Here is a 15,446-nt window from a genome sequence, read left to right as displayed (position 1 = left end):
AGTCTCCTTATCCAGACAATACTGATCCCTAGTTTCTGCTCATTTAGTTTACTGTTTGTTGTGGTCAGATGCTTTGTACATTAATGGGTTGGTTTAGTTTGTGCTTTTACTGTTTTAATGATTGAGATTGGTTGAAGTTTGGTACTGAAAGAGAAATCAGACTGACTGTTAGGGCTGGATCTTTCTTGTGGCTGGCAGCGATGCGTTTTCAATGAATGCACTTCCTGAAAGTCATGTCATTTGTCATCTGGATCCATCTGCATTGCAGGTGGTGTACCTCCAGGTCAGGGTTTGTTTTTTTTTTCCTTCCCAATTTGCTCCTATTCAGGCGCTTCTCATCCATCTACTTTAAATATAATTTTAGTGTAGCTCACATAATACACAAAGGTTATTGTGTGTTTGTACTCCATGATTCATGTTTATTACATTCACCTCTTTTGGGACATAGATTTTCTTTCTAACATTGCATTCAGAGTTTGTGTGTGTTGAGGGAGGGCAAGAAATAGCCCAGCCATCCACTCTTCCCTTAGGTGTTATTTTCATTACCTGCAATTTACTGCAGTGTGCTATCTTATTCACCTTTGTGTAATTGCAGAGAATGACTCTGTACAAATATTAGTTCAACTGATCTTTCCAGGGCAATAGTGGCAGCCCTGTAGTTCGGGTTATTTAAAACATGCAATGTGCTTTAGGGAATAGGTTTGCTTTTCCTCGCATTAGATCTTTTCCTGGCTTCTTACCATCCTCACTGAAAGCTGTCAGCCTAGAATTTCAGATCCTAACTGTAGTTTCTTTTTCCCAGTGACTTCAGTTTTGTTCTTGGAAGGTGAATAGCAGTTTTCTGATTGAACTCAAAGCTGGATCTCATTAAATCAAAGCATATCTACAGTATCTGTAGAGCTCCTGTTGTTTCCTTCAGCACTGAGAGTCTGTTGGGCTGTTTGCCCTTGGCCAGTGCTTGTTTTTATATATATACATATATATATATATATATATCTCCTGTAATACACCCATCTTCCAATATATTTTTACCTAACTCTGATGATTATTTTTTAAAAAAACTTATTTTGAGTGAAACATTTAGAAGACTTGATTTCTACAGTTTCTGCGGGTTTCACATACCCCTGAAGTTGTAACAATTGGAGATCTGTTTTGATGAACTGTGCTAATTAAAACAGAACAAAAATACAATTGTGTGACATGCTGAGGATTTGGCTGGAGTTTAGTTTAACAATTATCTATGTGGAATTAAGAAACAAACTATGAATGTGTGTTCCTGTTGTTACATTTTCTTCCGGTTAATCTGTTTGTGTAATCTGCCATGTAGCTCAGCTGGGACACTGATGTTAGTTCTGTGTGACATCCAAAGCAAGGACACTATTCACAGAATCTGGAAAGGACTTCTGGAGTCTGGAAGGGACCTCTGGAGTTCTCCAGTCCAATGTCCTGCTTGCAGCACGGTCAGCTACGAGGTCAGACCAAGCTGCTCAGGGCTTTTTTCATTTGGGTCTTGAAAACACCAAATATGGAGACTGCACAACCTTTCTGGGCTGCCTGGTATTAGAAGGCTGTGATTAGATCTCTCCAAAGCTCTCTCTTTTTCCAGGCTGAACAAGACCAGCTCCCTCAACCTCTCCTCACAGGACAAGTGCTCCAGCTCCCAGACCTCCTTAGTTACCCTCTTTTGGGCTTGTTCAACATCTTTCTTGTACCAGGGGGCTCAAAACTGGATGCAGTTTTCTATATGGGGTCTCACAAGTGCAGAGAAAGGAAGGACGTTGGTTAGTCACTTCCCTTGATCTAATGGCCATGCTCCTGTCAATACAGCACAGGATGCTGCTGGCTGCCTTTGCTGCCAGGGCACACTGCTGGCTTATATCCAGCTCGCTGTCCACCAAAAACACAGGTCCTGTTTGGCCGGATGGTCCCCAGCCTGTATCGTTGCAGGGGAGTCTTCCTTCCCAGGTGCAGGGCTTTGTGTTTGTCCTTGTTAAACTCCGTAAGACTCCTGTTGAATGTTCCTCCAGCCTGTCAGGGTCCCTCTGGACGGCAGCTCCACCCTCAAGTATATTGACTGGTCCCCCCAGCTTGTTGTCATCTCTGCAAATGTGACAAGGATGCACCCAGTTGTCTCCTCCAGGTCGTTGATAAAGATGTTCTCTCTTGCCCAGATGCAAATACTTATATGACTGAGGAGCGACGGAAGAGAAGAATACTAACAAATGTGTGTTCTGCATTGACTTACTGGAAAAATATAGAGTGCTAAAAAGTTTTTTGTTGTTCTTTATAAGTCTCCAAAACAGTTTTGTTGGACGGACATGATGAGTGTCACAGATCTTAATGTACAATGGATATTTAGGTAAACTTTACTGAAGCAAATAGGACCAACAATTCAGGAAGGTCTCATTTATTTACTGATATTCAAACTAGTTTGCCAGCCAGGATTTGAAAAGAAAATAAAGCATTTGGTTCTGTAATTATTTGTGCAACTACAAATTTCATCTCTGCTTTCAGCCATCTGCCCTGCAGGCATTACTTTTAGTGCCATTTGGATCACTGGCACACTGTGTGATCCTCTGCATCCTCTTGTATTTTGTGGCTGACTTGGTGCTGCTAATTCTGATACAAATATCTGTGTTCATACTCCTGCCTTTTTTTCCCTATCCTTTTGCTTTCTCCCTTTTAGTCTTTTTAAGGGTCTTCAGAAGAGCTGTGCAGGCAGGGGAAGCAATGCTGTGTTCCTGGACAGTCATGCTTTTATTTACTGGGTGAGATTCACAGTGGAACAATTTTATTCCTCTGAAGCTTCGCATGAAGAAATGCAGTCTTCATTTCTGCAGCAGTTGCGGTGTCGGTGCTTTACTGGTCAGTTCAGTGGTAACTGATAGGTGTACCAGGAATGGTCGTCTGTTGCCCTCTCTGCCGTGTGAGTATGGCATGGGAGAAATCCAAGAGCTTCGGCTGCTGCTGCTGTTGGCAGTAGAAGGACAAACTAAGATTGAATGTCCTTGGGCTGCTCCTCAATGAAGAAGATCACCAGACTTTTGCTTGCTTAGGTGGCCCAGGAAAGAATTTACTCATTTTGCCATAAAAACAGTAACTGCAGGTTTTACTCTAAATCAGATGACTGAGCAACTGCCTTGGGGTCAGAAAACCTTGATGATTCCTAGCATGAGGGAAGCCCTCGCAGTCTTTCAGAGTGATTTGTTTCATTTACAAGTCTTTGATTAGGGAGTGTGTCTGATATAATAATGTTCTCCCAAGAGGCTTCTGGTGAACTCAGCATATGGCGTACATGGGGGTGTCGACCTTATTTTATGTGGGGATTTGCAGGTGTTGGGACTTTATAGAGATTGCTGGCTTCACTGGTTAGGAATTCACTGAATTTCACTTCTTTGAAGAACCTAACTGTGTGCCATTCCCTCTGGAGCATGCCTTCAGCCCACAGGTCCCTGACCCTGTTAATGGGCTTTTACAGTAGCATTTCATCAGTGCTGCTGGAAAGCTTGTTCCTAAAGGCTTAACAGTAGCATTATCCAGAGCAGTTGGGTTTTATGGAACTGCAGAGACTTTATGGAAGTACAGAGATTATAGAGAAGTGTAACTGGGTGAATATGACAGATGGCATCCAATCAGCCAAGTGCTCTCTCTTTGCAGGCATTTTATTTCATACGTTTTTAGAGACTTTGTAATCTTCAAATGGTGCATTACACCCATTCTTGTCCTTTTGAGTCAGCCTTGTTCTAAAAGATCCCATAACCTGCTTCTCTTAGCACAGCAACATACCAGCTTTCTTCACAGCAACAGTGCATGGAAAAGATCTGAGTGATCTTGAAGATTAGTCTGATATGGTGTATTTTTTTCTCTTTCTGTCTGGTTTGATCATCTGTTGTTTCTGAATTGCAGTTGACAATATGGCAGAAGAAACTCGAGATGAAAATATCTCCTCTAATTTTCCATTGCTTCTGGTTTAGTGTTGTAAATAGGAGTAACATTTTCTTATCCAATTCCTCATCTTTTTATAATCACAGAATCAACCAGGTTGGAAGAGACCTCTGGGATCATCGAGTCCAACCGTTGCCCTGACACCACCATGTCAACTAGACCACGGCACTAAGTACCGTGTCCAGTCTTTTCTTAAACACCTCCAGAGATGGTGACTCCACCACCTCCCTGGGCAGCCCGTTCCAATGTCTAATGACCCTTTCTGAAAAGAAATTCTTCCTAATGTCCAACCTGAACCTCCCCTGGCGAAGCTTGAGGCTGTGTCCTCTTGTCCCATTGCTAGTTGCCCGGGAGAAGAGGCTGACTCCCACTTCACTACAACCTCCCTTCAGGTAGTTGTAGACTGCAATAGGGTCACCTCTGAGCCTCCTCTTCTCCAGGCTAAACAACCCCAGCTCCCTCAGCCGTTCCTCGTAGGTCAGACCCTCCAGACCCTTCACCAGCTTGGTCACCCTCCTCTGGACTCGCTCTAACAGCTCAACATCTTTCTTGAAGCGCGGGGCCCAGAACTAGACACAGTATTCAAGGTGCGGCCTCACCAGTGCCGAGTACAGAGCGACGATCACTTCCCTAGACCGGCTGGCTACACTATTCCTAATAGAGGCCAGGATACCATTGGCCTTCTTGGCCACCTGGGCACACTGATTCCTTCTTCTGGAATTTCCTAACTCTAAATTTAATTACATATCTCTAAACCTGTAATATGAATACTTTTCCTTTTTATAATGCCCTCTAATATGTACAAAGCTGTCTGCATAGAGCCAAACTTACCCCAGCTTCAACCAGTCTGTGGGGTTCAAATATTCAGGTCTGCCATTTCAACTAATGGAGAAATTGTTATGAAATAGTTATTGTGCAATGCTATTGTGCAGTGCTAGTGTGCAGCAAGAAAAATGTGAAGGCTCAGGTTTAATTCTCAGTTTACTAGGAAAACAAGTTCAACCCTTCTGTCACATTTCTCTCCCACTGTCTTTAGCCCACTGTTTGTTTCAGGAATTTTCCCTGACTATGTACATTAATTTTGCTTGTGCAAAGGTCCCTGATTTCATGTAGAGTGTTTGGGTGATGCTGTTAGTAATGTATTATCATGAAGTAGAAGAAAGAGAAGATGCAAGGGTGACACTTTTAAACAGTGTATGAAAGTTTAGTGATAGTTTATGTCTTTGCTTGTTTGACCAGGAATACTTCCCACTGCAATTAGTGCTGGTCTGCAGAGCTGCGATAGATGTGATTTTTGGACCTTTGTCCTGGTAAAAAAGGTATTGTCATGGAAAATGTTCCTTTATGAAGCAGTGTCAGGAAGGCAAAAAAATGTTGCCTCGTTTGTCAGGCAGAAACAACAGAGCTGCTTTACTGTGTCGGACTTTTTATTTTAAAAAAATTAAATAAAATCAGTGACTACATGCATCTTGCACATTCTAACTGAAAACATTACTTCTTAGTTATTTTTTCTTCCAGTGGCTTACTGAAATGTGAGCAGTTTGCATGTTCAAAAAGTAAAGGTGAAGTACTTGCTGTGAAATGTGTTGTTATATGAATAAAGGCTTTTCCGATTTTACTTAAATCAAAATCAGTCCATGTGGAATTACAGTAAAACATAACAAGATTCTGATTTACAGAAGCTCCTGCCTTCATCTCAGAAGTAAATTGTGGAACTTCATGTAATCATGAAGCTTCATCCTTAAAACCCGATTGGTCGTGGGTTTCTCTCTAAATTATTTTTAAGGGATACAGATTATGAAGAGCTTAGAACAGTAAAATTCTTGCTTATATTTTTGTCTACATTATGATATGCAGCAGTATAGAAAGCCTGGTTATTTTTGTGTAAATTGAATTTAATGTTGAAACTGCCTCTGTAAAATAGATTTTGTGTCTTAAAAAGGTGGTATGAAAAGTAATACTTGGACAAAAAATGTTCATTTAATGTATTTCCCTTTAGAAAGTAGGAGGTAGGGATATTTGAATCAAATGCCATGTTTAAAATGTGAAAATATGCTATCTAAATTTAATACTTAAGTCTCTGTGAGCCTTGGTCCAGGCAGCTAATATGAATCTTTAAGACAAATAGCTATGGGCTTGACTTCTTAAGCCCATCATCCAGTAAAAGCTCTAATGCGTGGGTTGCTTGAGTTATGTATATATGGATGGGTCTTCCCTGGAGAAAATATGTACAAGCTCTGATTTGATAACTGAATTTGGACTAGACTATTACTGCAAACCTGAAGTGCTGTTTACAATATTATATATAGTGTAAAATTGCTTTTTGTTTTAAATGGGGTCAAAGCCATAGCCAAGATGCCAGGTGGATACATGATACTTGATCAAACAGGAGTAAAAATGAACCTTGCTTGGATCTTCAGGATGCTTTAGCATGCTCAGCAGATTGCTAATATGTATGCATTCTCTTCAGTAATTCAATTTTCATGAATTATGAAGTTATATTACTTTCTTAAGACTGACTGAGTTTCATGCTACTGCAGGGATTTTCTAGCATCACATCAAACATGTAGGCAGAATTGTTCCAACAGCCTTGCTCTCTGATTATTCCTGTAGTGGTCCTGCCATGGTAGAGCCATAGTTTTTCCACTGTACTGGGCCTTTAGTCTCTGACCATCCCAGTTATTTGGACCACTGAGCAACAAAACCATGGCCACATCTGAAACTGGGCAGGATAGGCTGGGTCCTCACCATGTGCACAGCTCTTCCAGAGGAAAGAGCAATTGATTTCTGGTCTTTTCAAAGACCAGGAGGGGCAAAGGCTGCCCTTTTGCTATGGAAAGAAAGCTCATTTTATTTATTTATTTATCCATCCATTTATTTCTTTATTTCTTAAAAACCTGATGTCCCATAATGGCAAATCTTGGGAGTCACCCAGTCTCAGGAGAGTTCTTCTGTTGAAAATCAGGGAGTGTGAAATACTGGCTGCTAATCAGCGACTCCAAGGTACACTAGTCCTGTAGAAAATATTAGCAAAGTACACAGTCTCGAACTAGAGTGCTCTGCTATTCTAGCAATAGAATATATAGGCCAAATTGGATCCTCTTTTATTTGGACTTGCATAATGATTATTTAGGCATCAAGAAAGGACAGAACTGCAGCTTTTCACTGATACTGGCATTGAGTAACTCTTAAAATAGACAGAGTTGGTGGTAATGAGATTACTTTTAAGACCTTTTTTACACCGTGGAGTGTTCAAAAGAGTGGTGTATCTGTCTGGTGGGAGTAAGGCATTCTAGTCCAAGGCGAGTAACCTGGAGGGGGCGAGAATTATTGAAATAACTGTACTCTGCTGAACCTCGGTATCTTTGAAGAAAAATGGAGTTCAATTGTAGCTGTTTAGTGTTATGGCTTAAATAATGCAAGGCTTGTAGTTAATGCATATTTACAAAAGCATTGTGGAAAGCAACCCAGAACTTTATAAAATATGAAGTGAGAGAATGAAGGACCTGCAAGTTCCAGACGAGCTTGTCAGCTGGTTTTCAAGGCATGCTGCTTTTGGTGTCAGCTTTGATTGCATGTATTCAGAGGCTTTAAAAACAATGTCTTGCAGTAGAAGAGCAATGTGGAGAGGTGTTTTAGCGTTACAGCATCCACAGTTTTTGGATGGAGGTTCATTTTTTTGGCAGTCCTTTGGTGTGTCTGATAGTTCCTTTGCCCTCATGGAATGCTGAATCAATGCAAATCACACCCTTCCTCTGACGTGTTTGCTGTGGTGTTACTTAAACTGCCATGTTTACTGTGGTAAGGTTGGGCATAGAGAGACCTGAGGGAGCTGTGCTTATTTACCTGAACGTGAGTTTAGCTTGTTGTGGCTTCCAAGGGGGTCACAGTTAAGGTTGAGAACCCAACCGAGGACATTTCCCTGCTCCCTTGTTCTGGGCAGTGTGTTATGCCAGGATACGGTGTGATGGGAAAGTAGAGGAAGCTAGAGTCATCCGGAGTGCTTAGACACCTTGTTGTGATACAGAATTTAGAATTCTAGCCAATCCAGCGTAATACTGAAAACCATTATATTCACATAAAGATAGTTACTGAACTGACGGTTTGTGGGAATGTCTGAGATGTGTATATATAGCTCATTCAACATATCTAAGGGAGTCAGCATCATCTGATTTATAAAGCAGAAGATGAGAAGAGATCGGCATTTTCTCCTTAGCTCTGCAAATGACTGGTGGAGTGGAGCAATATTGGCTCTTGACCTCTTTGGGTATTACAGCTGTATATGCATTGCTGCCTCTGCAGTTCTTATGGTCTGTTTGAGCATCATTACATGGTTTTGACTTTTTTCAAGCATTGTCTTAAATGAGAAGGATTTGTTCAGGCCATTAAGCTTGAAACTTTATACTTTTACTCAATTGTTTGGCCAAAGATACCTGTTTGGGTAGTTTTACTTTCTAGCAGGGCAGCTAATATGTATTGCAGTTGTAGTGAAGCACTCTTGAAAAAAACCTGATATTGTATACCATGGAGGAATGTGTATCTTCTTTCTATAACTTGCTTCTGTAATTTATCAAATAAAGAATGCTTGGTGTAATGCACAACATTTTTGTGAGTGTGAGGGTTTTTTCTTTAATTTTTTTTGTGGACCTTAAGTAATGCATTACCTCTACAAGAGACTCTGTAATTTCATACCCGAGGTACTTGTACAGCATGGCTTCATTCTGTGGAACATCAGCCTTTTGGAACATATAACCTGAGGATAAATTGTAAAAGGCTGATGCTACCAATAATGAGTAATTATAGGTCTTTGATAATGCTGGCATTGGAAAGCTGGCATTCTGTATGCCTTTATTAGCTGTCCTATCTAAGTCTACTGTAATGTTATTGTCTTCTAAAGAGTATGTATTAATACATGGGAAGTCACATTTTTTATGAAATTTCCATTGCAATAAAATTTGGGTGTATGTAGGTCAGAATCCAGGTTGGTTTGTCCTGGATTTTTTCTTTTTTTCTTTTTGATTGTTAAGAGTGATTATAAAAAAGGGGCTAATCTTTTATAAAGATCTGTTGTAAGAGAAAATGAATTCTACTTATAAGAGGCTATTTTTTTTGTTCTATAGACCTATTTTCTGTGTAGGTGATATATCACAGTTCAAAAGATTTAATTATCTATGTTCAATGTTTAACCATAATGCTCTTACGATAGAGACCTTTGTTCTCCAGAAAACTAAAATGTAGTCAGTAATTTGATAAAATACCTCACAAAAATAATTTTCTGATTTCAATGCCATTAGTTTTTAACATCTAATTGATGAAAATGATTGGGCAGGAGCTGATCTCCCAAATAGCAACAATTAGTGGAAAGAAATACGGCAGTGCACAATTCCATTTGTCTTGCCAGTCTCTAAAAGTTGAAGTGCATGGCAATCAGTGTGACTTTTCAAATATTCAGGAATAAATTCTGTTTTCAGTGTGCAAAAGATTAGACAGTTAATTTTCCTAATGCAATTTTAAATACTGCCGAGTTGCTGTATACATTGACATTTTTGCATTAGAAGACAGTGGAGAAGAAAACAAGCTATAGACTGTGGATTTTGCATTTCTTTGTGAACTGGCTGAATATATATTTTTAATGAAGTTTATGTGAAGCAGAGTTTTTCCGTTGTTCACGGACTGCATTTAAATTCTCTTGAGCCAACTTTTGCAGGTTAGGGCAGGCAAACTTCCATGGAAGATAGTGGGAGTTTTATATGGATAACTTTTGCAAGTTTGCTCCAGTGATTGCTGATAGGTGTTGTTCTGAATTACAAATTTGTTCCAATTACATACTCCTTGTCTTTGCAGTGTTCTGGATGATGAAGGGAGCAGCCTGCGTCAGCAGAAACTTGACAGGCAGGTAAGATTTTGGAGGGGGACGTACTTGCTCTCTGAAGTCTGGATCTTGGAGTAGCGAAATCACTGACATGTATCTGGTAATTGATAGAAAATTGCAACCTTGGATTAAGGAATGCAAAAGAGAGTTCTGTGGAGGTTACAGCTTACTTAGAAGTCTAACTTCCATTAAAATTTTTCTTATGATTGTGGTTTGAGTCATTCTCATTTCCACTGCCTTGGACTTGTTTTAAGCTGACTTAGTGTGTTTGTTACCCCTTTGATGGACCAGAAAGGATAAGAGGTTCTGGCAGACATGTGAGCCAACAGAGGTTTACCACAAAGTTCCTACATATTTTCCTTTTTGTTCCATGGATTTAGCCCTTGTGGCTGTAAACTAGTGGCACTATGTGCTGTGTTGCCTATTTTGCTACTGTATGCCTATATGACTTGTGCAAGGAAGTGATTCAGAATCTCTCCCATGGAATCTCAGGGAATTTTGCCATCAAGTTTTAATGGGGTTTGAGGTTTCCACTTTTCCTTTGATTTTTCTGTGGTCCCCTTTTCACAAAACTTTGTTACATTTATAGTTAAACCTTGAGTTTAATGTTATGTTTTTCTATACATTTCTTTTCCCATTGTTTTATCAGCTTTCATGTCTACCAGCATCTCATTTTCAAATTCAAATACTTTCTATTTAAGCCATAATCCTATACTAGATTCTGATAATTTTGAAGTAATGTTGAGGTGTTCCACACAACTTATGGAGCTGAAAGAGTCCACTCTCTATTCTTGTTCTTCAGTTTTAGTCCATCTCCTTTCTAAAGGCAAAAAATCACTGTACAGGAGCAGGGAAATGGTAAGGTAACGGATAAGTAGAATTACTAGTTCAGTTCTCTGAGTCTGTGGAAGAGGGCTCCAAGAGAGAGGTGCCTACAGTGCCATTGGATGCTGAAGGTTTTGGTTTTCAGCAGGTCTAGCTGAGAAATTCAAGTGTTTAATTAAAGTTCATCTTGTATAGTTGTTAAATTAGGCTCATGTCCAGCATTATCACCTGATTGTCATTTACAGAAACTTAAATTGGCATCTCTGCCTCATGCCCTTGCTTACTCTCCCATTGCTTCACAGACAGTACTCTCACGCTGTTGTTTTCCCAAGGGTTATTTCCAAGCAAGCTCTGACAGCTGGTAGACTGCTCATAAAGATGTATTTTAATTATTTGCTGTTTTCAGCAGAAGGTGTTTTAGCAGTGGGTTGGTTGTGGTTTTTTGGAAAGATCTCCTATAACCCGATATCCCAATATTCGACTTGCCAAATGCTGCCACTGGAAAACTGGAGGTGTAAAGATATCCATTGTTTTTCATCATAGATTGCTACTGTTTCAAGCCCAGTAACAGATGCTTTTCTTTGTATTTTCCTCAGCGAGCATTGCTAGAACAGAAGCAGAAAAAAAAGCGCCAGGAGCCATTAATGGTTCAGTCCAACGTGGACAGTCGCACAAGAACACGCAGAATGAAACATTCGGAAGAACAAGCACCATTGGTTGAATCGTATCTTAATAGCAACAGCAGCACCATATATCACGGTATATGAATATGATCTATTGCATGTATATTTACTGCGAGTCATAGTATGATGCCCTCCATGTTAAATTTATGCTAATGAGAACAAAGGTTGTTGTTTTGGATTTTTTAGTAAATAATTGATAGCCTTCACTTGTGTTTGGGGGTAGAAACACGAGAATTTGCAATGCTAGCCTAGCAGGAGGGAGCGAGGTAACTACCTGCCATTTCATGCTGTGGGGAAGAGAGGGTGGCTTGTCCCTTCTGCCATGAATATTTAAGTGTCTTCAGCCTTGGTTCATACTCTGTGTATTCCTCCGTACAGAATTCTGCTTAAGCCTGACAGCGGTAATGATAAATTTGAAACCTGTTAACTAATTTCAGCTAAGTTTGAATACAATTATTTCAAAGATACTGTGTTTCTGCAAGGTTCATTGAAATACGTGAGTAGGTAGAGAAGAACATTTCCAACTTATACAATGTGGTCTACGCTTTCTTCTTAAAGATTACAGAATCCACGAGGGACAGAGACACTTCAGGTATCACATCCATAGGGAAAAAATTATAATGCCATTTCTGTATTCTTAGACTTCAAAGGAGTTAATCATCAGAAATAAATCCTAAGGAAACCAGTCATTACTCAGTTCTGTGCTCATATGGCCCGTACTTGTTGGACCCCTAATGAGAGTAGGTGGATACTTTTCCTCAGGATTTCTAACAGGGAAGCTTGGGTAACCTTTGTTCAATATTGTGTCTCTTGTAGATCTCATTCCACATTGCTACCACCGAGAACAGTAATTTTCAAATTTTCTTGTTTTGCAGACCATTAAGTCAAATTTGATTAATAAGGGATTTGTAAGCCTCAATAGCAAAAGGCTTCCTTCCCCGGGTATTTATGGGTATGTGCTCCACAGAATTAGTACAAGGAAAACAAAAGAGTAGAGGACATGAGCTGAAATCTACTGGGAATGCAGTTGGCTATTTCCAGTTTGGGATGCTGCTAGGTGGCAGAGTACTTAAGGTTTAATGTCTAAAACCCAAAACCTGATATGCCTTTGTGAATCTACCTCTGGCAAAAAAACCCCAAACCATCCAGTATCCTAGTCTTAAACAAACAAAACCTTAATGCATCATTCAATTCAGACCTCTTACCAAGTATACTGCGTGTGCTATACTTTTTGTCTGCCCTATCGTTTCATTTTCAGTTGGTGGTCACATCTTTCAACAGGGTGACAGCAGGTATTTACTGGACTAACTAATCATGCTGTGAGAAGTGCAAGTTTCAGAGTCTCTACCCCCGATTTGCAACTGATGGAATTTTTAGGTGTGGTTAAAGCTACAGGAAATTGCATTGATTAAATGTTAAGGCTTCATTAATAATGGACCTTTTTTATTTTGCATCTGCAAGCAGATAGGCTACCATAAGTGATTTCAGATGGAGAATTACTTTTTCTCTTAGTATTATTTTAATTATGTTTTTCTAATAAACATTAAAAGCATTAGTAATATTTCTCTCTTTTTACTGTCTTGTTCTCAGGGTCTAGGAAGATGATTTTAAAGACGAAACTAAATTTCTTTCCAGTCTGGCCTAAGAATTTGATTTAGCATAGAATTTTAATTTGGGTGTTTTTTTATTTTTTAATCAGAGAAAACAGAATTTTTCTCTCTTTCCTCTTTGACTCAATAGCTTATCAACGGTACAGAACTGTTCTAAGAAATAGTATCTTATGGTACAGGGGTGCCATTGTATACTAAACCTTCTGTATTGTCAGTTGAACAAGGTTTTAATTTTCACGGATCAGAGAAACATGTTATCGTTGCATTAATGATGGAAAATTTCATATCTGCACTAACTGAGCTAAATTTTGCAACAGTTTGCCCCAGAGTGGACTTTCTGACTTAAGTGAGATAAACTGTGCTCTTAAGGTAAAAGTCGCCCTTCCTGTAATGTTATATCACACCATTTACTGGAATACTTACTAGCTTGTTCTCTTTAAATCAGTTTGTTCTGAGTTTGTCTCTCAAACCCCTTCAAGATTTCACAAGGTTTCAGAGAAGCAAAAGAATATAGTAATGTTTCTTGTATTCAACCCAGAGTTTGTTAATCCCTGGGGACAGCTGTCCTTGTAATAAACTGTGCAGTTAGCAAAAGCCAGCTTCCGAGAATTTAATTACCTAGTAAAGTGTTTTATTGCCTTGTAAAATCCTTTGTTAGGAACGTTGCTTTTGAAAACACGGTAAGAACTACAGAAGTGTCTCCTTTTTTGGTGTGGTCCTCTCTGGGAATGTGCCTAGCATTTTAGGTTACACTGTTTGCATGGTATGTAGTTAGGTTTTGATGGCCATTTTTAACTATGGTATTCAGCTTCAGGGTTGGCACTTTTTTCCCCTTCAATGAAAACATTTGTATGTGGGAGTATCGGATGCATGAGACAGCTGGGCTGTTTCTAAAGAACTATTCTGCTCTTTTCCGTTCATTTGTTTCTGTTATGGGCATGCTGATTTTAAGTTAAGAATGACTCTTTGATGGGAGTTGACGGTCTACTGAATGAACTACATTGCTTGGATAAGCGTGTTTGTGAAATCAATTCCTGTACTGCAAATGCTACAAAAAGAACACTTCTTTCCACCTGTCATCCTCCTCTGCTCTCTTTTTTTTTTCTCCTTGTACTAATTCTGTGTAGCACAAAAGTACTTGTTGATTTCAACAAATAATTGGATGCCTGTGTGGAGATATCTCTATGGTACTTTGAGCAAAGTAGGTCAGCGATAACATCTCAGCAATTCTGAGATGTTAGGCTTTCTGCACTGGGAAATTTGCTTTCATACACTGTCATAGCTTATTCTGATGCAGTTATCTGTGCTGCAGTGGTTCCCTGATGGGCAACTCTGCTCTGGAATAAAAACTCATTTCATTCCAGAATAATTATCAGAGCGTGGAGGAAAAAGCTAAAGTCACTTTTGTTCTAGAATAGAACATTGGCCTGGTAAGCTATTTGTAGGTACGTGTAGTGGAACAGCATATTTTGCTAGCTAAGCTGATCCTAAATTCTTCCACATAAAGGAGCCCTTGGCTGCTTTTGAACCTCAGCAGGGAGTTGCAGGGTGATTGCTGCTAGTCCTCTGGCTGCAGGTGTATTTCACTTCATCTAGCTTGGAGCCAAAGGGAAAGGCAAATAAATCTTAAAATGCAATAGGATGAAGGGATATTAATTAAGGGCTGTGACTGAGCTCAGCTGGGGCAGCTCACAAAGGGGATAATACAGATGTGGCTATCCTACACTTGTGTTGCTCAGGATTGAGGATGCTGGGACCAGTTTATTTCAGCATGAAACTGAGCAGGTACAGGGCTCTTCTGAGTTTCTTTTTTGTTAGTTTAATAAATAATGGAATGGCTCTGCTGAAAGCCTGTCTCCACAGAGTAAGGAGGAAGCATTGCCAGGATCACCATACTTTTTCCTAGGTACCCTCAAAGCACTGGGGTGACTTGGTAGGATGAAATGGTATCTCTGTTCCCTACCAAGTGTTACTAGCAATTCTTCTGGGTGCCGAGAAGCTTTTAAGGAGGTGGGTGCCCTTCCACTGAGGAAGTGGCTCTGCAGAATTCACCATGCATAAGTCTCCAGACAGATCATTTCTTAGTTCCTGACAATGTTTCACCTACAGGGTAAAAGTTTTCAGATCCTATAGCTTGTAAATGATGTGCACGTAGTATACCTTTTAAAAACCTTTTGATTGTTGGCATAATGCCTAATTAACTAATAACAACAAAAGTATTTGAGTTATCTGCAGGAACTGACATGAATTAGGTTGAACAGGCCAACCCGAGATAAAATGAATCCTTGGCACTTCTCGTCCATGAGTGGTTAGTTTTGAGTTTGAGTACTTGCCAGTGGTAACGCAGTGCTTTCCTGTCAGCATCTGTAGATCAGGTAGGACCAAGTGTGCAGGAAACTGCTTTTGTTACTTGGAAAGGATTATAGAGATATATTTCATGGGAACTGAACCTCTTGTTTTATAATCTGTGCATCTAGGCACATAGGCACAGTGGTAGAAGTAGTTTCATGG

At 39.7% G+C, this 15,446-nt stretch overlaps 1 protein-coding gene across 4 annotated transcripts in view; it reads left to right on the top strand.

Annotated features, from left to right (window-relative positions):
- Positions 1-15,446, top strand: part of TUB (TUB bipartite transcription factor) — a 75,292-nt gene that overhangs the window by 23,245 nt on the left and 36,601 nt on the right. For all 4 annotated transcript variants that reach the window (XM_068398656.1, XM_068398655.1, XM_068398654.1 and 1 more), the window contains exons 2-3: positions 9,790-9,841; positions 11,239-11,401. In XM_068398656.1, the coding sequence (XP_068254757.1) occupies positions 9,790-9,841; positions 11,239-11,401 (215 nt within the window). The remainder of the gene's footprint in view (positions 1-9,789; positions 9,842-11,238; positions 11,402-15,446) is intronic.

Source organism: Nyctibius grandis, chromosome 4 (assembly GCF_013368605.1).
Source record: "Nyctibius grandis isolate bNycGra1 chromosome 4, bNycGra1.pri, whole genome shotgun sequence".
Lineage (NCBI taxonomy): Eukaryota > Metazoa > Chordata > Aves > Nyctibiiformes > Nyctibiidae > Nyctibius > Nyctibius grandis.
The sequence above is the reverse complement of the archived record's forward strand: the minus strand, read 5'-3'. Positions and strand labels throughout refer to the sequence as shown.